This window comes from Artemia sp. Qi Xiang Cuo, chromosome 1 (genome assembly GCF_049724085.1).
Source record: "Artemia sp. Qi Xiang Cuo chromosome 1, ASM4972408v1, whole genome shotgun sequence".
Taxonomy (NCBI): domain Eukaryota; kingdom Metazoa; phylum Arthropoda; class Branchiopoda; order Anostraca; family Artemiidae; genus Artemia; species Artemia sp. Qi Xiang Cuo.
This window is the reverse complement of record NC_142794.1, coordinates 39,989,666-40,014,097: the sequence shown is the minus strand read 5'-3', so window position 1 is coordinate 40,014,097 and position 24,432 is coordinate 39,989,666. Positions and strand designations below refer to the sequence as shown.

At 35.5% G+C, this 24,432-nt stretch overlaps 1 protein-coding gene across 5 annotated transcripts in view; it reads left to right on the top strand.

The window, feature by feature from the left end:
* how (protein held out wings) overlaps positions 1–24,432 on the top strand; it is a 151,450-nt gene that overhangs the window by 58,939 nt on the left and 68,079 nt on the right. For all 5 annotated transcript variants that reach the window (XM_089103256.1, XM_089103210.1, XM_089103284.1 and 2 more), the window contains exon 4: positions 13,228–13,371. In XM_089103256.1, coding sequence (XP_088959382.1) covers positions 13,228–13,371 — 144 coding nt within the window. The remainder of the gene's footprint in view (positions 1–13,227; positions 13,372–24,432) is intronic.

Genomic DNA, 24,432 nt, shown 5'->3' with positions numbered 1-24,432 from the left:
AGACAAGACCGTACCCAGGATTTTTTTGGAGGGGGTTTTATAAAAAAAAATTGGGGGGAGGGGGGTACACAAAAAAACCTAAAAAAAACGCATACAAAATGTGCTCATATCCATTTTTGTTACGTTTTTACGAGTTAGACAAAAATTTCGGGAAGGGTCCAAACCCCCCTCTGGGTACGGCCTATGGCATGTAACATGTAAGAGCGTAGCAGAAATTTAATTTTTGGTGTATCTATCAAAGAAAAAGTCCTTCTTTGAATATTCAACACAGTAAAATGTATATTATAAATTTTATGCTATGGAAATAAGAATAAAATAAAAGGCTAAAGGCCATGTAAGAGCGTAGCAAAGAATTACAATTTATATTTCGGGGCAGGGATGTCAAGAATTCCCTCGGCTACATCGGTGGGGACCGATAAAAAAGGGAAAAGAAAGGTGACCCCTAGCGACTATAATTTTATTTATATTCAAGTATGTGTTTTACTTAACAATTCACGGAACTTAAAAATCATTCATGCATGTGAATATCTTGGGCAAGTTCAATTTCTAGGATGTCGAAATGAAAGTCAAGCATTCCCTCTCAGTCAAATTAATTTGCAAAAGTCTTGTTGCTTTGTTTTTACTACTGAATTCTATTTTTGAAAGCAGTTTTTGGCAAGGAATCTGGTCCCAGTTGGAAATCGAAGCTTCTATGTCCACTTTTCGACACGAGACTGTGATTTCATGGCTGGCAAAGATTGTCACCACTCATTAGCCTCCCTAATTCAACATATTTGTCACTAAAATAACATTAAAACATAGAAAAATAAATGGATTCAAGCTGTTTCTATAGATGCAAAGTGAGTAGTATCCAAGTAAAACCTTTCCAGCGAGGCGATGTAAATGAAGTTACAACCGATTTAAAAAAAAAAAGGCTCTACAAACACAAGAAACTACTCAAGAATATTTCATATGTTGGGAAAATTTGCGGAGAATCTATAACTTAAAGGCTTTGTTGTAATAAACAAATACAAATGATAATTTTAGAATTAAGAAAAAAAAAATATCACCAATACTTTCGAAGACCACACTGGCTATACATGACGTATGAAGCTAAGAGAGGAAAGGAAATGATAAATAAAACCAAAGGGTTTTCTCACCCTTTTTTGGTTTTATTTATCATTTATTATTTCCTTTCCTCTCTTAGCTTCATACGTAAAAATATCATCCAAATGAGGGTGGTATTCAGCCAGTGAATAAAGTAAGATTTTGCTTCAAAATTCAAAATAACAAATTCGAAAATAGCTTGAAAAAGTTTATTTAATGGCTGAAAATCACCCTCGTTTCGTTTTGTTTTTTTATTAGTGTCTTTTCGTTCTTCGATTTTCTATTGCACATCATGTAAATCGAGTGAGATGTCAGCACGTATAAGTATGGAACCTTTTTTTATTTTTATTTCATACATAGAAACTGATTTTAAGTTCACCCCAATGGAAATTGCTAGCATGAACTAAAAGAAAGGCAGCCTGGGTGTAAATTTTCAATCTCGTTTTAATATGTGAAATTTTATTACAGTTAAACGTAATGTGTTTAATCTTAAAAACATGCCAGTTATTAGTACTAGACAGTCTTTTTTATAGATAACATATTTTAATGTTCTGTCTTTTAGACATCATGTCATTGTCCTTCTCAGTTTTCCGCTTGTTTAGTCTAAATGTGACAATGTTTTAAATATGACAACGTTTGGTTTGTGTCGTTTTCTATATAATATACATCGGTTTTTAATGTTGAGTTTTAATCTTATTCTTTTATTGCAAGCATTCGGAAAGAAAATTGTGAGTATCTTATTTGACTGTTTTTTGTCCGATCGTGCTTCTACTTTCTAGTCAAATGCCTAATTATTTTGTAATAGGCTCTTTTTATTTTTTTTTTCAATTCGGCTACTAGGCTTTTGTTTTAATATTTCTCAAAAAAAAATTGTCATTAGTATATCTTTGTATTTTCAATAAGAAAAAAGAATTGTACACCCCTCTAGATTCTGGAAAATTCATTTTGCTATGCTTACTTAAAAAAATGAACAAAATCCTTGTCTCTAACCCTGAATTTTCGAAAAACGGCACCACTGTTGAAAGTACCTTAGCACAAATGTAAATATCAGCTACAAAAATTGCAAACTTATGAAACAAAATATTAATAACGTTTCTGGCTAAAACAGGTTGATCAATTAAGGCTTTTTTTCTTTTCTTTTTTTTTGTACTGTTCAAGGTTATTTTTACCTGTCATGGCTTACTTTTAACCTAGGGATGTACCAAACCATTCCTTTTTGTTGTGGTATTGGAACGATCTTGTTTTAGCTGGCTTGGTTTTTTGGTTGCAAGTGATCTTACATGAAAATGATATAGCTTGATCCTTTTTATTGTGTCAATAAAACCTTTTACCTTAGTAAGGGACGGACATGGGAGGGGTACTTGGGGCCCAGGAAGCCCAAAAGTCCAAAGTTTTTACGAATTTCCAGGCATTTCTTATTCGAATTGTTTTTTATACCCCCCCCCCACTCTTAAAAAACTGCCTTTGTGCTTTGCCTCGGTGCCCAATGAAGACCTCTAGTCCCTCCTCTTAGATGACTTTTCTTTCCAACAGAGGAGGAGTAAGAGGTCTTGCGCGCTGGAATTTGCAATAATTATGAGTCGGTATGGCGATTGCCAGATAGAAACCCTAAGCTTTTTTCTCCCAGTAAATATTGTCTTAAAAAAGAGATGTAAAATGCTTAGTACCCTTTATGGTTTAGTTGTCTAAACACAAGGACAAAAAAGAAAAAAAAGGGTTGAATGGTAGTTTGTTCGTGTAAAAAAAAGAAAAAGAAAAGATGTTCTAATATGCCGTGAATTAGACCTCAGTAAACTATGGCGTTTAATTTTCTTATTAGCATACCTTTATCTTTTAAGTACGCTAAGGTTCTACCTTGGAGGGGTTTTGATCGTAACATTATTAAAAGTGTAGCTTAGATGCCCGGAAAAGTGCGCTTTCTGATATATTATTTGAAATTGTCTTGGGGGACTAATCTGTTGGGGAATATTCAGGAGGATACCTCCTATCCTTTTTGTGTGTAGGTTTGTCTGTATTTTTTCTAAACATTATATATTCTTTCAACAATGTATTTCGCTTAGGCTAGTTTGTCTGAGGAAGTTCCATAGCAACCAGTCTATCGGGATTCTTGCGGAAAAAAGTATCCGGCTGATTCGAATTCTTTGGAAAAGCATTGAGAAATACATTTTTTTTTCTCGAGAACTTTACGATGTCTTGAATGTCTTTCAGCATAGTTCTAGAGAATTAATTAATTGTTGATACATAGACTATTTCATTTTGGGCCTTATGACGACGAAGAAAATGGCTTACGTTTTTGAGCATTGTGGATGCCTGCGGCATGTAGTTTCGTTGAAAAACATTTTTTTAAATTCTTGGCACTATTTTACATTGGTTGAATTAATCAAGCTGTGTCTTTATGATGACTCTTTCTTTCACTGTCCAGATGGACTCTTTTGTTATTTAAAGAATTGCTTATTGAATTTTTTAGTTAAAAATCTAGGAAAGCCGATCTTGAAGTAAATTCAAAAGAACTCATTTTAATTTTTAATTCAGAATTTTTCGAAAAGTCAGTTTGACTTCTTTGATAAAATTAAATAAAAAAACTTTTCTCGACTGACAATACGCAGCAACATTAAAACTCAAAATGAACAGTAAATCCTCGTTCGTTGCGCTTAAAGTTTAAAGTGCCTTAAAAAAATCTTCTCATTCCATTTCAACGGCTCTAGAGTTTCAGCAGTCGTTCTTAAAGGATTTGGGGGGGGGGGAGTCAAACTTTAGCGTAAAGGGCGAGTGATTGAGGAGGGGGCGCAGAATATTTTCGGTTCGTTTTAAGTTTTAGTGTTACTCCTTAATTTTTTTGTTTAATTTCCGATCGTTTTCCAAATCATGCCCAGGCCTAAATAAAATATGTTATGGGTTACCGGCTCCATAAACTCCCAATTTCCTGGTGTTAAATTGTACATATTATTAATTGCAACATTAATGGTAGCAACCCGCTTTTTCTGTTCAAATTCAAATTTTGGATTGTAAATAAAATTTTGAACAAAATTGGAATATTTAACCAAAATTTTCGATGAACAGTAGTTTCGTTTAGTCCTTATGAATATTTAAGGATAAGTCTTTAAGAATATTTTTACCATAGAATTTTGGGTGGTCGTAAAGAGGTATTATTGCTCATATGGATAGAAATGCTGCATAATTTTGCATAACGATTTTCTAGGTGGTTGAAGCCATTGCGACCTCTATAATAGGGTGCTCAGATGCTTAAATTCATTGTATACCTTTGTCTAAATACATTAGAACCAGTGTATTAGTAGGAACAGAGAAATATAACCATTTAAAAATCTCTGAAAACAAAGCTCCTGGTAGTACTTGCACCCCCTCCCCACCCCAAAGAATTTCCTGGCGAGACTCATGATGCCCCGCTTCTTTTTTCGCCTCTGTTGCTAGGCATGTGAATGAAATATTTTATACTACATATATCGTCCAATGACACTATTACCCCCCCCTTCTTGGACGAAACTGCACCAAAAATAATAGCGTAGACCAAATTTTTTCGGGAACCAAGAGGAATTAGATATCAATACCCCGCCCCTTTCTCCAAAATTCGTTCTACATTTATTGGAAGGCACAATGAGACCTGGGATATTTGGGCATTAAATTGTACTTTTTGGTGTGTTCCCCGCCCACAAAATGACCCGCGTGCATAATTTTATGAAATATGAAGCAAATCAGAGTAGTCAAATAAAGCTTTGAAATAAATGTCGGAAACATTTCTCTGCAACAAGAAGGAAGGTATCGCCTCGCAGCACCCTTATCCAGGCTTATTCTGAATGAAGTGAGAGGAAAGATTAATTCCTAACCCCTCCCCCATACCACTTAATATTTATCTGAAGCAGGGTTGCCACCACCCCAGTTTCTAAAGTGCTACAATTGCCCAAATCTGCGTGCTACACAGCGGTTCTCGGCGCTACAGTCAAAACATTTTTGCGTCGCGCCGCGATAAGCGCGTGGTCCGTTTAAGTGTGCTTAGATTGGTTTTTAGGTCAATTTTTAATCTTTTTTAATGTAGAGGAACAAAACAGTATCTATAAAAAATATAGCGGATCAGAGCGCTGAATGGGAAAATGTACGCGAACACACAGGTACACACATGTAGGCGAACACACATGTACGCGAAATCCCATATTTAAATGTATTTAGAATATTGTAATGCACAAAAAATGTTCTGACATATATTTTGATGTGAAACACATCATGTAATTGTATTTTATATGTCTATATTTTTAATTTGTTCATATAAGAGAAAAAGTGTTATATTCAATATAACACGTGCTACATTGCTAGAAATGGTGAAATAGTACTAAGATAACACTTTCTTGCTACTGGTGCTGACCATGATCTAAAGGCTTGTGGAGAGTTTGGGAATTTTGACATTGAAATGCACTCTTTTAGGCGTCTGACTATGGTCGTAGGGAGGAAGTTTGGGGGGGGGGGCGTTGCATCTGCCCCCCCCCCAATAACTTCAAATTTACACTAGATAAGGCTGAAAAGCAGATGGTTGAAAAAGCAGTTGAAAAAAAAATCTAGATTGCTAAAAAAACAGTTGATAAAAGGTAGATGGTTGAAAAAGCTGGAATGACAAAATAAAAATCAAACAAGAAGCAAATATCCATAATGTCTTGGAAAGATTTAGCTCTAGTCCAAGAAGATTAATGTTAAAGATTGTTGATAATTTATTATTTTAGGTGATTACTTATTAATAAAGATTTCATAGGTACGACAAAACTTGCTGGCAATGTAAGGTTTTGTGACCTGCCAATATAACTTCAGCTCCCCCCACCCTTCATCACAGTTCGGATGGCCCCCCCCCCCCTAGACAAGAAGCTACGTACGCCCATGCGTCTGACCCTCTCCCACCCCCAGCCTACGTATTGAGTCACCCTCTCTCCTTCATAATAGCTATTGCGAAGCTATACATCATGAAAAATTAACTGCATAAACTTAGTTAAGTTAAGGATTAAGATTAATGTCTATACTAACCATCTATATTTTATGTATTTTGTTACTTCTCACGAAGGAATGCACTACCGTGCGACATTACTCCTTCTGCAACTGTGAAGCTGAATATACAGTTCTTCTCTAAATGTTAAACATTCATTATTACACATTCAGCGAAGTGTTATTCTTATTTTTGTTCAGGAAGTTCTATGTCAAACAGTCTATCGGGAGCCTTGGACAAAAATCCCCACTTCGAATTCTTAGGGAACGCATTGAATGGTACATTTTTTCTTGAAAGCTTTACGATCTTTTTAAATATCTTTCGGTGTAGCTCTAGAGAACTAATTAATTTTCGATGGACTATTTCAATTCGGGGTTTATAAAAAAGAAGAATATGGCTTACGTGCTTGAGCATCATGGATGGCTGTGGTATTTTCGTTAAACAAAATTTTTATTTAGATGTTCTTAGCACTATTTTTTTAATTAGTCAAACTGTGTCTTCATGATGACTTTCTCTCAATGTCTAGCTAGATTTTGGGGGGATTTGAAGCATTGTTGATTAACATTTTTAAGTTCAAAATCTGAGAAAGCTGATTTTGAATTAAGTCCTAGGACTAATTATTACTTTTCATTAAGGATTTTTCTGAAAGTTGTAACCAGTTTGACTCATTTGTTGGAAAAAGCTGAACGGAAACATGAATGTAGAGCAAGAGTTTAGTTAGTTAGTCTTCTGGTGTAGTCGAACATGTAACCGAAAAAAAAATGCTCAACGATTAAATATGTATCTCTGTTTCAGTAAGCCTTGACGTTTCCATATTGGGTTGAATTCCCACAACTGGGCTAGCATAACTGCAGGAGCTGTAAAAAATAATGTTTTCCATGGATGTTTAATAAGTAGATAAACTGGGTAAAGAATGATTGGTATTTACCGAATTCAAAATCTTAAAAAATATTTTTGCTCTGAGTTGTGCGTAGTATGGTTTATCATGGGCACTGCGAATTTTGCATCCGAAATGCGGAATTCGGTGCAAACCAGGATCACATGATGGCGGGTTGTCCAAATTCCAATTTCATTAATTCTAATTTCGTAAATATACACACATATATATATATATATATATATATATATATATATATATATATATATATATATATATATATATATATATATATATATATATATATATATATATATATATATATATATATATATATATATATATAACCTCAAAAGCAAAGTCAAAGGGCATTTACACCACAAAAACTTACCATTTTCCCAAGTCAAAGAAAGTTGCATCGAAGAAGTTTTATCGTTTGCATGACACCGTTACGTGACTGGATCTAATGTCTTCAGTTCTGACCTATAAGTGTCACAAACACGGGATAGTTCATCACCGGTCTCTGGAGCAGGCCCAAAAGGGATCAAAAGACATTAAACCTCCCGATTATCTATAGACTAATATCTCAGGCTGCTTGACCACGGGCCTCCCAAGGGTACGAAAAGAGTTTAGTTGTGAGAGGTGTTGTACCAGAGCATGTTGGAGATATGTACCTGCACCGTGCAAAGAACAGGATGATAGACATGGAACCGAGTCTCAGTTTAGAATTAACAACCAGAGTAGAGAACCTAAATACGGCCATCAGTCATCTCAGCACAAACACTTGCATCCTTGTATTTCATCTAAATAAATTTTACCCGTAATATAGCTTCTATTTACATTTTATTATGAATAACTATATTTCTTATTTATTGTTATTTTGCCTATCTACAAAAAAAAAAAAAATATTATTTGGATTGTTATTAAAATACATCGATTTTTTCACGAGAGGTAATCAGCGTTGCAAAAACTATAGAAAGGGGACATATGTTTAAAGTTCGTGGAGACAGGGCATTAGCCTTTTGAAAAGTCTTTAATACTATTGGAACTAAAAATAAATGAATCTGATTGAAATTCGCATTCGGATCGTGAGAATTTTTTGCTTTGAATCATAGTGTTTGGGGCCCCTGTGTCACCTGCAGAAGGCACAAGGATTGCATTTACAGAATTGTATTTGACATCCTAATTGCATCTCAAGAATTGTATTTACAATATCAGAGGCTCTTAAAGACTTATAGCTCTATATAAAGACTAAACTGACCACATTGTTTGTACCGGTGATATTTTTTTCAAGTAATAAAAACATCACTGCTCCCGAATTGACGTTTTAATCTACAGAATATGGCTAGTGTAGGAGTTACGAATGCGTTTTGCTTTATTGTCGAATCGTACAGGTCTGCTAAAATCATTAGTCAAACGGAGGAACCATCTCGGTTAGAAATGAAAACAGACAAAGGGCAAATCAATTACTTTTTCCATTCGTATATATCTGTCTGGGACAGAGGAGTGGATTTGGGACTGGTTATTTATTCTGAGTTCTAAAATGTTGAACACGGCCCAAGTCTATCGTTTTTAATAACACAATTGTTGACAGACAGATATCACGTTTAATTCCGCCGAGGGAAGGGACCGAACTTCAATTACAACTTTGTTATTCCCTGTCCGTTAAATGATTGAGCTATTTTGGGATTCATATCTCAGGTGACCACTTTTAGAACATTTTCTTTAAAGATTTTGACTTCATTCAAGTCAATAGCCATATTCCTTCATGGCTTCACTGTTCATGGCGTCACTATTAATCCTCTAGCTGTTTCTTGCATGTCTGTTAATTTTTCACATCTTCATCGAAGAGGCTATATTGTGTCATCTTTTAAGACATACTAACTGGGTGAAAAAAATATAAGAAAATAGTTGAGGGTTACCACTTAAAAGTGAAATAGTTATCAATATCGACTTTGCTAGATTACAAGCGAAAGTATTGCCTTCACTTATCATGGCTGCAGTTGGAGTTACAGCATAGTAAAGAGTGACATATTAGCGCCAGGAACATATTAAGGTGGGGGGGATTTGGGCCTGCGACAGCTACCACCCAACTTCAAAATTTTTTTACGGCGAGTCTTGTGTTTTTCATTTGATTCGATTGTTTTTCCTTTTTTAGATCCTCCCCCCGTCCGAACCAACAGTTTAATCGTATATTTATCGTTTCGGTCACTCTCAAAGGGTGTATCTGGTATTTAAACACCTCCAAAATAATTTCTTAAATCCGTTTCCTAAGCTGTTCTCAAAGGGGGGATCAGCAGGGCAATGTATCATGCGTTAATCCTCCTAATCTGCATTGTCTTGCTGATCCTTTCTTTTGAAACAGCTAAGCAAACAGGTTTTGGCCGTCATCTCTGAAGTGTGAAAATGTCGAATATGCCCTTAAGGCAAGCCAGTCACGTTGTGACGTTTCGGTTGTTTGTGTGTGTATTTGCAGCATACTTTTGCTGTGACTGCTATCCCTTTTTAGATGCTTAGAAGATATCTTAGATCAATCCACTTTTGGGTTTCGACATCAAGTATAAGGCCTAAAATTTAAGCACCTATACGCTTTATATTAAGCTAGCCTATAATAAATACCAACGAGAACATTCTCATTTGTTTATTCTGATTAAAGTTCTGTATATCACACTGAATGAAAAAAAAAATATATGCAAAGGAAATTTCCATGGAAGAAATAATGCTTTGTCCCAGGCGGTCATAACCTGACTAGTAAAATGCAAGAAGAGCCCGTGGATTTGTATTTTATACAATTATTGCCTAAAGAGTTGCGCTGAGATTATGAAGCGCGCCAACCGTAATGTAGACACTCGTTTAAAAGATTAATTAGATGTACCTTATATTTAATATTCAAAGCAGGATATTTACCTTAATTTTCTTTCAAATTTAACAAGAGGTTCCAGATGCAAATATTTTTTTTTCGTCTTGACATTGAACATGTTTTGGTTTGTAATACTGAAAAAGGGACGTTTCAAGAAATGACTGGAAATTTGATTCAGTGTCAAAATTGGGTAAAAATCTTATTTTTCTAATTTTATCGCTTTTTCGCTAGGAAAAGGAAATTAAGGTATGTAAACAGGTACATGTGTAGACATTAAACAGGTAAATGGGGGTGGGGGAATCGGGAGAATTTAGATGGAAGAAGTGAGGCTCCTCTCTCTGTTCGTACCTGCAGAAGATTTTACGAGGCTAATCAAATCACTACCAGATTATCCACTTCAATGATTTGACAGACTAACTAAAAGTATTATTTTATGATGTGCGTTCTTAGTGTTTGCTCAACAGGTCTTTCCGTTCGGATTGTCGTTGTTTAAGTTATAGCATGTGTATAATTATAATATTTAAGAGTTCAAAAGTTTGCAAAGTTAATTTCAATAACTGAGCCCTCTTTGCGCAAATTCAATTTTAAAAAGAAGGTTTCGACAAACGACACAAATAGTAAAAAAAAAAAAAAACTAGCCAGACACTATAAACACTATTTCTAAGTTTATTCAGGTGATCGCTAACCAGGGCCGTATCTAGAATTTTTTTTTTTGGGGGGGGGGGCTTACCTAAAAAACCTTAAAAACACAAAAAATTTGTCTATACTCATTTCTGTTACGTTTTTTACGAGTCGGACACACATTTCGGGGGGCCCCTTGGATACGGCCTTGTCATGAACTCTTCACCACCTAGTGGATATCCTAGGTGCCACTCGTTCCTCCGCGTGCGGCACGCCTTTGCCATCCGCGCCTCTTCATTCCACACATGTAAAACTTTGCAACACGCATAGTAAACTTCCGTAGTGCGCGCCACCTAGAGTAAACGACTTTTGAAAGTGTTTAACATCTCGAAACTTATTTCATAAATTGTGTCGCATTTAGCTCGTAATATATCATTTTGCAGTTTTTAGTGCATGAAAAGTACTTGCACTAATGTTCTGGGTAATGATTACTCTTATCTATTTTTGCTAAATCGTTCCTTATATTAGATTCTCGTTACTTTTTTTTAAATTTGCCATCTGTTTATGTATTTATCAAACCCACCTTAAATGTTTTGACTGGTTGGCGTCATTTCAACGGATGATTTCGGGAGAATGCCGACTTTGAGGGAATGACGCATTGGTGTCAAGTAAACGACTTTGACATGCGCTAAGCAAAAGAACCGGCGAACGAGTGTTATATATCGCTGCTTTCACACTTAAAGGTCGTATCTGAAATATTTACACTTCCGAGACAATTGCTAAAAAAGATAATTATCATGCATTTTCAAAAGTTGGATCAGCAGAGCATTGTATTTTCAATCGCATTTTATAATCACACATTTGTCATCCTGATTTACGCTGCTCTGCTGATCCTCCCTTTGAGAATAGCTTAGCAACCGAATTTTCACAATTATTTCAAAAATATGAAAATGTCAACCGCGACCTTGCTGTGATGGCTAGTCCACGTCCTTTAAAGTCGTCTGGCTAGTTGGGGCTATAATGAAAGGTTTGCTGCGATGGCTAGTCCACGTCCTTAAAAGTCGTCTGGCTAGTTGGGGCTATAATGAAAGGTTTGCTGCGATGGCTAGTCCACGTCCTTTAAAGTTGTCTAGCTAGTTGGGGCTATAATGAAAGGTTTGCTGCGATGGCTAGTCCACGTCCTTTAAAGTCCTCTGGCTAGTTGGGGCTATAATGAAAGGTTTGTTGCGATGGGTAGTCCACGTTCTAGGGGTGAAGGATGATTGGGTTTTCAAAGATTTTGCTTTTTGGTCATCCATAAGGGGTAAAAAAAAGCAGGTCATTCCCGAATGTGTGCTAAGAGGTAATTTCAAACGATTTGAAGGAGATTTGAACTGCATGATTGGGGATACAAAGTAAAGCTTTGAACAGCTTTGGGTGGAGGAGGAGCATGTACAGCTGTGTTGGCCTCGGGTGGCTTAGTGCTGTGGTTGTTTCTATTATTAGTAGTTCTATTACCTTTATGGTCTGCTTAAAAGTTGATGGTTTTAACCACCCTTTTTAAATTTACTACCTCACAATCAACTTTTTAGCTAAATCTAGACTGAAAAAAGGTAAATAAATTGAAAGCTAAAAATTCATTAATAGTAATTTATTTACAATCTAGAACACAGTAACAATGAGAGTAGTTGATAGTTGGCTCTTATTCCTGCTTTGACATTTTGTAGCACTTGAAGATCACATTCCCGTCTTTAGTTTTTCTTTAGCTTCTACGGGAAAACTGTTTGTTTCTCATGGTTAGACCTTGCATTTTAAATATTCATATTTTAAATTTCAGAATGTTTCTGTATTTATCTCTGAATTCATATGTCTTAGAAACCTTCAAATACGATGTTTTGACAGCCAGCCGTTTTCTCCTAAGATTTCACCATGCTCTTCGGCCATCTACTTTATTATTTCGAAAAACTCAACCTCACAAGAAGATATGTAGGAAAACATTAAATAAAAGTTTCACATTCGAAATGGAGAAGTCGTAAATGCCTTCTTTCCGTTTGTCTAAAATACGTTTAAATAAAATATCTAATGGAAAACATCACGGTAAAATGCTGTTTAAGGCATAACTTAACATGAAAAACTGATTTTTTGGATTTTGTTTTGGGTGGGTTTAAGCTGAAATATATTTTTGAATAAAAAAAAGGTGATTCTTCTGAAAAGAAATACATCCTTATTTGTTTCTGGGCGTTTTGGATTTTTGTAGATTTTATTGATCAAATGTGACAATCTTATTAGGGAAATATCTCCTTATGTTGGACATGTTTCCGCTTATTAATGTTGCCATTTCTTTAGCTATCTATCAAAACCACCTCAACTGCCTAGACTAGTTGGGATTACCTATGTTATCTTGTGGCAGTGCTTTTGCTCCCCGGAGTTCAATAGAATGTGAAAATTTTTGCAGAACACTGCTGGAATCATGGACAATGTTGTAGGCTATAGAAAGCTCCCTAAAAAAATACACACTGCAGTTTGTTTGGATTATTAATTAGCCAAAAAATTCAGATAAAGCTGACAAAATAAAATTTGAAAGCAAATAAATTTCATAAAATTCAGATAATTTGAGATAAAAAAAAAATTCAGATCAGCATTTGGGATAAAGTTAAATCTAACGAATTAACTGTCTTTTTTCCTGTGGTTTATTTTTGATTTTGCGTTTTTTGTTTTGTTTAGTGTAACCTCAGTTATACAAGAAAATAATTTACAATTTAATGGTCTAGAAACCAATATTATGATTAATATAGGATTTTAAGGAATTAGTTGCATTTTTAGGAAGAACAGAATCGAGGAAAACCTAATTGGGAACATTTGAATGATGAACTTCACGTACTGATCACCGTCGAGGATACTGAAATTCGTTCTAAAATGAAGTTGGAAAGGGCCGTCGAAGAAATTAGAAAGTTACTAGTCCCAGCGGTAAGTACCTTGTAATAATGGAAATACATTAGTTCAGACTAAAAGTTATATTTAACTAACTTATATTGGCAACAGCTTGTAAATATCTTCCTCGTGATCCGTTCTGGTTGGTCGGTTCTTTGTCAAAACCCAAAAATTATTGGGAATATTGCAAGATGTCCTGCAGAAATGTGTTTTTGTTCTGTCTTTGAAGTTTAAAATGCAAATTACGGTTTTTGCAAATATGTTGACAGGATAAGCCACTTTGCATAACGACAGTTTGTTCTCAAAGTGCGTGGAGTAAGTGGATAGCTGATCTTTAGGATAGACGTAAATATCATGTTGGAGTTCAACTAGCCTGTTCAATATGGTTCAGAGCATGGCACGACAAGCGAAATTGACATCTCGCAAATTATTTGCTTTCCAAATCATTTTTTTTGTGACTAAGGTATAAAGGAGTGCTGTTATTGATATTAAAAGTAAAGATCACAATAGAATAGTTTATAAACTTGATTCAAAGCGGGAATTTAGGAAGGATAAGTACTATACCGGTAGTTTGGTGGGCTTCAGGATGAGAATTTGAGAAGAATGTTCCAAGAACGACTGAATTTAAATTTGAAGAGTAAGGTAGTGGTAATCTATGCAGTAATGTAATTTGGGAAACTTATAGAAATATGTAGAAATAGATAGTAATGTGGAAAACGGAGAGAAAGATGTAGAAACAGATAGAGTATTTCACAATAAGGAATTAAGGGGAATCTATCTGCCTGTATTAGATGTTGTTTAAGATAGGAATGCAGCCTGAATTATTCATAAAGAGAGTGCTTTGAATAGGTTGCCTGGACAATTTGAAGGAGTGTGAAATATTAATAAATGTCTGGGAAATGGGACGAAAAGTTAGAGAAGGTATTGTCAAATAAAATAGCCACATGTACTCATGGTATGGTAGATGCGTTTTTGAAATGCGATGGATACAAATGGATAGAGATAAGATATTGAGAATTGTGAATGAGATTTTGAGCAAAGGAAAGAGGCATTATCTTGATTCCGATACCTTTTGATGCATTAGACTAATGCCAGTGCCACATCATAGTCACATCTATCGATAAGGAAAGCAAAATTTCATGAATAAGGCAATTTTCTTGATTTTAGCGTCACACTTGTATTTAAAAAGCAAAAAATTGAAATTGCCAGAAATTAGTTTAATGAGTTTGCACCAACAGTAATTTGTGTCCAACTGTTCTTTACCAATACTAAATCTTCTTAACTTTTCTCAGATTCCTCTCCAAGATAGAAAAAAACGCTGTTCAACGTTTCCACTTTTTCTAGTTTTGTATGCCTTAAACCTTAACTCTGATTGGTCAGTCAAGAAATCTATGTTCGAAAGTTGAACAATGTTCAACTCGAGAAATTACGAACGGCGAACGTAATTGGCGCGCGTAATTTTGATTTTATCGACAAGTATGAGTATAATGTGGCACGGACATAAGGCAAATGATACTGGAGAAGATGGTATAAATAGTAAGATGAAGTCGCAAAATTCTAGTGCTTTAGGTAGAAGTATTAGCGAACGAAATACGTTTTTTTGTGGTTTTAGAGTTCAGGATCTGGGAGTACGTTCGGAAATTGATATTCAGAATACGAAGCAGCTTTAGTTAGTAAAAAAAAATTCAGTTGTAAGAAATTTCACTGAGTAGATAGCTTCATTTATCTAGACTGCATTATTAGTAAGGAAAGTGGTTGTTGTGAAGATGCAAATGTAGAATGGAATGGGCACAGTTGAGTTTTTGTCGCAGTTGAAAAGGTTTGGAAGAATAGCAAGATAGGTCTTAAAGACAAGATGAGGATAGTTAAAGCCGTGGTAATGACTGATGTCAAGAATGGTTCTGAAAAGTTATTACCTCAAAAAGTTTTATAAGATATAGTGGCACTTGTGTCGTAGCCAGTACACACTCGAGGATTTGGATCTGCAGATCAGACAGTAATCGGCTTAGATCTGTCAGTAGTATCAAAAGAAATTTAGCTTATATCTACGTTCTGGGTGTATTTTTATTAAATATTTAATATGGGGAGATGGTATTTTGGTTGGGTTAGATATTTAATATAATGCGCCCTGTGTAGCTCCCTTACCATAATTCCTTGTTGTAGTTTCCATAATTTTGTTACTAAAGTATTGTATTTTCATCATATTTTAGTATATTTCATTATGATTAACCTAACTTCACTTCTCGATTGTGTACTGGCTAAGAGACAAATACCGATATACTTTATAATATCCAGATAATATTAGGTACTCGTTTAGTGACTGTATTTCAATACTAAGCTGTATGAATAATGTGACTTGACCTCGCTCTCTAGAGTTATAATGAAAGAAATGTTAATGCGGCTAGATATGTTTTACAAATGAAGAATCATAAGCACTGAAAATCGGGCTTTTTGGCAATCCGGTGATGACAAAATGAAAAGCTTGATGTCGTAGAACGAAATGGGAAAAGTTAATAATAATTCAGCGGAAGTGAGAACCTCATGAAAGGGAGCGTAAAGAGTCAGGCTCTCAACAGTGTGTCCTTTTGTGTTAGGATCAGGCGGTCTAGTGATGTGTTGATTTGTTAGCAGTAGTAATTGTATAAGATTTAGAAATGTTAAGTAAAAATAAATCAGTAGGAAAATGAAACGAAGATAAATTATTGAAAACGTTTTTTAAAACTTTGTAGACATGTTTTCCTAATGTTATATTTGTATTGCTAATGAGGCTCTCCTTTTATCTACTGTTATGTTCTAGTAAATTTTGAATGGGGCCTTTTTTTAAATTTATCTAATGTCTAAGAAGTACCGGTTAGTTTCTAACGTATTTTTGACAAGAACAGTTTCTGTAATAATCTCTGTCTCTAATATTAAGATTGCCTATATATAATTAGTTAACCATACTGTATATAACCATTTAGCTAAATATTTGACCAATACTATACCCCTAATTTGGCCGGAGATTAATTGCAGGTTTGCGCTTATGCGGTTAGTCATTAGATTTTCCTTCTTAAATCTGATTTTGGATCGGAGTTGATAGCCACAGGGTTGGATTTATATTGCCCAAGTACTTTTGCGATTTTGTGATGAAAAAAAGAAGATCTTGTTTGACCTGTTCGTCAAGTTTAAAATAAAGAATTGGATGGATGAGTTTTTGCTGATAGCACTTTTAAGTATTTTCTTTTTCTCCTTTTGTTTGTAAGCTGGACAAGAAATTATGCAAGTTGTTCTTCAGCCGACAGTCCACAGACCGTCCATTTAGCAAATGAAATGCGATCTTTATTGATTGTTTTTTGAAGGGATAGACCTGTGTTTCAACTTTTACATGTTTTGCTCAAGAACTTATCCAGGATTTTTTTGTTGGGGGTTGGGGGGATACAAAAAACTAAAAAAAACGCATAAAAATTTGTTGATACTCATTTTTGTTACGTTTTTACGAGTTGGACAAACAATTTCGGGAGGATTCAAAACCTCTAACCCTCCTCCCCCTGGATACGGCCTTGGTTTTGCTGTAGATTTACATTTTTCAGTCTAAAAAATAGTACGAAAAATCTGATCTCTAGTATTAAAAAAAAAGCATCTGTTCTACCTTTTTGATTATCCATAAATTTTATATGAATTCAAATATCTGTATTCGAAACTTCAGTTTTAGGGTTCGAACTCGCAAATTTAAAATTCGTAGAAATGATCAGATTTTGTTGAACTTACCAAAATCGTTAAGCCGAGAGCTATGCTCGCAAATTTTTAGCCTGGAAAACACTCTATATGTCCAGGTCGGGAGTTATTAAGGTGCACTTATAGTTAAACGTTTATTTGTTTTAATATTAGGCAAACGTTAGAAACTTGCGTCCAACTGCTAGCAAAAGAAAGGGGTGTATGTATAAATATTTCATTATATACGTTTTGAGAGTGCGATTTTCTTCTGCGGTTCTTGAATAAACCCTAATTGCCATTATATTGCGATACTGGGATACTGCTCTGAGTAATTGTGGTACTTTAAAAATTCGAATTCTGAGTAAGAAACGTCAAGGTGTCGATGAAGGTAGATAAGCTCATTTTGATAGAACTAATTTGATTGCAAAATGATCTTACCGTCTCGAGGCATTTGGTATAAAACACTTTAGCCTATATGTCCAGGTCGAGAGTTATTAAGGTACACTAATAGGCAAACGTTTATTTGGCGTTAATGTTATTAACGTTATATTACGTCATTGCGCTGATTTTTCTTTGATTGCAGACACCATCAAAGAGTTATAACATGAACCGAAATAAAATTAAGAAGAATCGTTGATGCATAGTTCTAGCCCTTGTTGGCTTTGTGGGGGGGGGGCTCTGAGGATTTTCATTAGGGCGAGGATCAAACCCATGAAAGCAAACTATTTTATATCACAATTTTTTCCTCGTCACCACTAAGGGATTGGAAGACCCTTATTTTTTGTTGATTATTATTTATTGCATTGGTATAATATTTTTATATCAACTTATCCTTTGCTCTCAGAATGTTGCCCAACTATATTCTGTGTTAACCACATTGTTTATACTGCTCAAAAACTGACAATAAAGAACAAAATGGTCTGCAAATCTGTAGATAATAAGGAGCAAGTAAAACACTTTTACATTCATATCCTAAATTGGCACCCAATTTCTTTAAAGTCACTAACCATGCCTGAACGTTACTTCAATTGTCTCGTATTTGACGCTCAAATACCTTTTTGGGGTTGATATGTTTTTGTTTGATATTGCAATTTTCACTTATCAGGCGTCTCTGATAGTAGCTAATAAGTCGGTTTGTTGTAAAAACAATGCTGTTTAGCATTTTAATGTTGGATATGTTGGATATAAAATCTCAAATCTTTTTTTTATACACAGATACTCGATGTAATACTATGGTTTTTGTAGGATTTTTAGAATATTAGTGCCGAATAAATGTTTTGAAAAGTATGGAGCATAGTGTATATTATTCATAAATAGACGTTAACGTAGTCTGGGTTAGAACTGAACCGAAATTATTTTTTAAAGCCCTGTTACTGGTTTCTTCCCTGATATGGGGAACGAGGGGCGTCCACTTTCTGCCACATGGTGTGTATCTCAGAACGTCACGTGTGTCACCCAGGTTTGCCACGCTTGGCATAGTTTCTGATACACCTGGGACACTTCGGTCACGCTTGCCACGCGCTACCTGTTGTACGTGATTTCTGAAAGTGGCACCCACCTGGATGGGAAGATGAATTTTCAAGGTTGATTCGTACAGTACAAGCTTGAAATCACCTGAAAGTGGGATGCTTTCAGATGGGCGCCCCGTGGATGGGGATATTAATTTTTAAGGTTGATTCATACCGTATCGGCAAACAGGGGAAGATTTAGAGCAAAATCTGTGGGGGGGGGGGCAATGTGACAAGGGCGCCAATGATCAAAATCTTGGGGGGATGTGACAAAGGTACCAATAATAGACCAAATTGCCAAATTTATTCTATAAAAAAACAGTGAAAAACAAAAAAGGAAAGAGGGCACCAGAAAAATCTTGGGGGGGGGGACCAGGCCCCCCTGGATCTGCCAGTGTCGGAAAATGTAGAGTTGATGCTTTGGGACCCCTCAGTGGCGGTTCTGGTCTTTCAGGGGCCCGGGGCTAAATCTCAATTAGTGCCCCTCTCCCCTGCCCCCCAAAATTTTCAGGCTAAATTTAACAAAATCTTCATTTATTAACAAATTTTATCATTTATTTAAATCTGATTTTTTTTTCTTTATGTGATAAAAGAAAATTTCGAATTCATTTTGCTTATACTTACTGCCAACTATGCCCTTTACTTATTTTTAATAAAGATAAGCTTTTAAAAATTACAAAATTATTGTACACGTTAAATTATTTATTTGAAATTTTGCGGCCTCAAAATTTCTGCGCCCTGAGCAAGTGCTCCCTCCGACCCCCTTGCACTATGAAACGTCAAGACAGTTATGCTTTTGATATATTTTTGTTATATTTTTAAAATAATTAACTTGGTTTTGTGTTCTTTTAATTCGCCATCGAAACTAGTTTTTGTGCATCATGTTTCTAGGAGACGATTTCGCCGGGGGCTATGCAAGGTTTCAAGTAATTTCTTCGCTTCTAATTTAAATATAGGTTCGTGATCAAAATGATTATGAGCGTTTCAGAAACCAAGTCCACTTTCTACATTTTTTTAGGCTTTAGCATAATAAGCGCTTGCTGGACTCTTGGATCTATAATCTGAAGGATATTCTCGAAACAAACGGATTAATACAAAAAGAAGATAAAACACTTCTTACTATCAAAAACTAAATAATTTTGCCCTTTTAAGTGATTTAAACAAGCCCATCCTAACATGTTTTTCAGAACATTTTCTGTGCTCAAGCATGTGAGGAAACACCAACAATTTTGGAAAATTTCCCCACCTCATGATTGAAAATCAAAGCCATCAATGAAGCTTCTGCCCCACTGTCTGTCCTATGGCTTTGGAAAAATTGGTATCTCAGCGGTTTATATCATCATAAACTTGTATCTGATCGCGTAACCTAGACCAGATTGTTCGTATAGTAGATTTTTAATCACGTGTCCAGGAATTCCACAAATTATCACTTGCATATTTCTAAAGGTCTCTGGATCTTTAAAAGGAGTAATAAGTAGATACCCGTATCGAAAGAAACACTAAAACAAAAGACCTTGAAGATACAACTTCATGTTGCTGTTTTGAAACAAGTTACTCTTGTGTGTAGCTAACTTAATTAACATCTCGTTCCAGTCTACCTCGAGGGTTCCTTTTGATTATGTCGCTTGGAGTGTCTTTCAGAGTTGATGTCCGTTTTTTAATTCGTATCAAGTCATGACGTTGCGTGTTAAGGTGTTTTTTATGGGTAGAGATGGTTCTCCACGTGACCTTTTGTAAATCGGAGGCTACCAACAGCACTCTTTAATTTAAGTTCAAGGAGTAACTACCCTTGTTCATTTCCACAGCTTAGCAGCTTTTTGATATCGATCACGCCTTTTTTAGCTGAAAGCTTGGCTCATTTTTTTTCCTTTTATGAAAGCTGAACCATATCTGATTTTAATGTAGCCACCTGATGTGTTTCAGTTCAGTTCTGCCTGCTCAACATCTATTTAAAAAAAGAAAAAAAATACAGGGAAGCAAATTTTTTCACCGATATGCATGTTTTGATATTTGAAAAAGGATTTGATGTGTAAAAGATGATGTGCTCATTGTTAGTTGTAATATAATTGGTTTTCTTCTTTTTCAGACAAAATTTGGTAATTAAAAATGACCTAAATCTCGCATTATAGCCCATATAAATTTCAATGTGCCTCATGTAGTCTAGGATTTTCTAACATCAAAAAATTTTATTTTTGACAGATTCATAAACACAATAAGAAAATCTTTATGAGAGATCGGAGTTTTTTACTTAGCATTGTAATGACCAAACGCCAGATTATATCAAATTAATTATTAATAATCACATTTTAATGCTGATTAAAATCTAATAACACATGAAAATTTGCATGATTTTAGAAACAGGAATAAAATTCCCTTAAAAAGACGTCTCATCTTGCTAGAAATAAGCAATGAAATTCAACATGTTCGAATTCAACAGCTCTAAAAGCACTCCTTACAAATATGAAATTAAATAAGGCAACGTCAAAATAATTATATGTTCATTATGAACCTGGCTCTTCTGCAATATCCTTCAATTTCATATTCTCGGCAAGACGTTCTGTCTGGTGTGCGTGTAACTGAACCACCGTGTAACTGAACCCCCGTAACTGAACCCCCGTGTAACTAAACCACCGTGCAACTGAACCCCCGTATAACCGAACCCCCGTGCAACTGAACCCCCGTGCAACTGAACCCTCGTGCTACTGAACCCGCGTGCAACTCAAACACCGTACTTACATTGGGTGAAACACAATAGGGTTATGAACAATAGTTATTTAACTAGGGTATAGTTATTTAACCTTTAAAGTGTTTTAAATACAATGGCCGTCCCAAAATCCCAGTGGCCGTCGGAAAAATAGGGTGGGTTGGAAGCCCTCCGATCACTTTTAACTCTGAAAAAGTGCACTGGAAATTTGATTTCCAATCGATTGAGTCCCCCCCCCCCAAGTTCATGCAAATTTTTTTCTACAAAAATCTTATGTGTTAGCAATGAGCAACTAGCTTAACTTACAGCCCTTGCCCCAGATGCTGCTGGTGGGGTTGTTAACCCCAAAGGTATGGTTATTTGATCTTCAGACTATTTTGAACAAAATGTTTATTTTTATTTTTATCGGATGTTTTTTTTTGGGGTTTTAGGGGGGGGGGGGTGTCGGTTAAGAGAGAAAGGCAGATTGTCCTGAGATTACCTTTGATTCTTCGAAATTGAACTTGAACTTTCAATTTCCAATCGAAAGAGCCTCCTTCAAAGTTTTTAGGATCATCCTTTCTATAAAAACCTTAAATTTTAACAATTGGTAACTTGCAGTAACATACAGATTGCTGATACAGGTGTATCAGTAATTTTTTTTGGAACAGCGTAGTATATGAAGATTAATCATCTGGGGGATCTATCTGCTGCTACTGCTATCAATACTGCTACTACTACTACTAATTCGACACCATTTTCACTTCTGCGACTCCTGCTATAACCTATGCTACAATCTAGTCAGCACTATTAATGCTACGCATATCAAGTTGAGAATTTGACAGAATGAGGCATTTGAGGTGGAACTTAAACTAAATCAAAAGACACTATGTGCATGCAGATTTTCAAAATGGCATATCTCAAAAAGGGATTTGTTTATTAAGTTGGAACTTTCAGAGAGTGCTTAAAGGGAAAGTCAATTCACTAAAAGGAAATATGCGCACGCTCAGGCCTGGATTTACCACTATGTCCCTAGGCCACTAGGGACCACTAGGACCTAGAAGCGCATAATGCTAGCGGGAGCAATAAATTATCACTGAGTAATTTTTGCCTGACAAAAACTGGACAGATGTGATTTATCGTCGCCAGGTGCACTCTACCGCCACGCTGCCTGTTCACAGAAAAGTGACTTTAAAACAACACAGGAATTCCATGGTCACTTATAAACTGTCAGATGTCTCCCAAGAATGGTAGCTGAGAGTTTGGTTCGGTATTACCCCTCTCTTTCATCACTTTCGCTCAACAGCTGTGCTGTTAACACACAGTTATATGGCTACACACTGTTACAGTTACATGGGGGTTCAGATACACGGGGGCTTAGTTAAATGGGGCTCAGTTTCATGGGGGTTCAGTACCACGGGGGTTCAGTTAATCAGAGTTCAGTTGCATGAGAGTTCAGTAGCACGAGGGTTCAGTTGCACGGGGGTTCAGTTACGCGGGGGTTTAGTTGCACGGGGGTTCAGTTGCACGGGTGTTCGGTTATACGGGGGTTCAGTTACAGGGGTTCAGTTACAGGGGTTCAGTTACACGGGGGTTCAGTTACAATGGAACCGTTCGGTCTAGAAATGGAAGTTGAAATTAGTGTTAGTCGCCCTGCTGTTTGAAATTCACATTGTTAGTCTTGTCGGTTTGCACCATTGTATCTACGTTATCAAATAAATAAAAATCGAGAGATGTTAGCTCTGGTCAACAAATGAACCGCTAATTCAGTAGGACTTCGAAGCCTATCCAACTTTTGAGGTCAAAATAGAAGAAGAAGAATCGGCAGGTGTTTTGAAAGTACAATTACCTTATTTCAAAAGCTCCATAATGACTTTCATTAGTAACATTATATCATAAGCCATGTTAACAGTGAAAATAAAAACTTAAATTAGAGAATATCCAATCAAATGATATAGAAGAACCTCGTTAAGTACCATTTAGACCACCTGAACACGGAAGAAATGTTCTTTGCTATTTTAATAGACATCATGAAAAGAGAAACTTATTTCATGACTCGTCTCATTATGTTCGGGTCATTAAAAATCTCCGTTTCTTTAAAAGTTCATAGTTTAATTTCAAAATAAAGGATGCTCCTTATCTCAGTGTCGTTTGATGGCCAACTAGATGGAGTTTATTTGGAATGGAGGATAGTCATTTAACAGGCCCTTATTTTTTCAAATAGTGTTTTGTGAATTTCTCGGCAATGTTCTTCATTGTAATCAATTAAACTGTTGTACGGCCTTGTCTATTTGAAAAGTCTGCTGGTCTTTTTCATTTATCTTCCCAATAATATGACAATATCATCGTTGGGGAGTCGAAAGAATTTTCTTCATGTATATTTTTAAATTGTTCTACAGGGTAGGCCTATAGATAATTTAGCGTGGGATTGACTTTCAGGCTCATCAATATAAAATTAGCTGTTAAAATCTAAGTGAACCTGGACACACTAAAGTCGAAAGACTTCGATATCTCTCTCAGCGGCCCTCAAAAGGAATCTAAGGGATCAGGGAGAGATCCAGGGTGAGATAAGATAAGAAATTTTTTCAAAAAATCACTGTTACTAGCCCCGAAGGGCTGAATTTGAATTTCGGAGTCAAAAATATCATAAAAAAGCAGAAAAACTGGAAAACTGGCAAATAATGCCGAAACGAAAACGAAAAAAGAACAATAAGAATGAAAAAATGAAAAATGTCATTAACTTAAAAATGAATTCAAAAGTAATTTAACTGAGAAATGTCAATTGAAAAATTAAATATAAAAACTGGTAAAACTAAAATAAAATAAACACATAAAAATAGTTAAAAGAGACTCTTTAAAAAAGGGGGGGGTGAAACCAGCGAGTAAATACCAAAACTCCGGTTAGCACCATAGTCACAATAAAAAGAAGAAGAAGAGAAACTAGCTGGATATTTTATTTATTTTTTCTGTAATGAAGGGGACAAAGTTTTTTTTCCTATCTTGAGGTAAAGCAGCGAATGGGGGACAAAATAGGAATGGCTTCAGAAACAATACCAGATATTTCGGTCACACATGCAATAACCGTCATCAGTAGTAAAACTACTGATGCAGTGCAGTGACCGTCATCAGTTTTACTACTGATGACAGTCACTGTATATGTGACCAAAATATCTGGTATTTTTATGAATTTCTATCACTGTTATCATTATCACT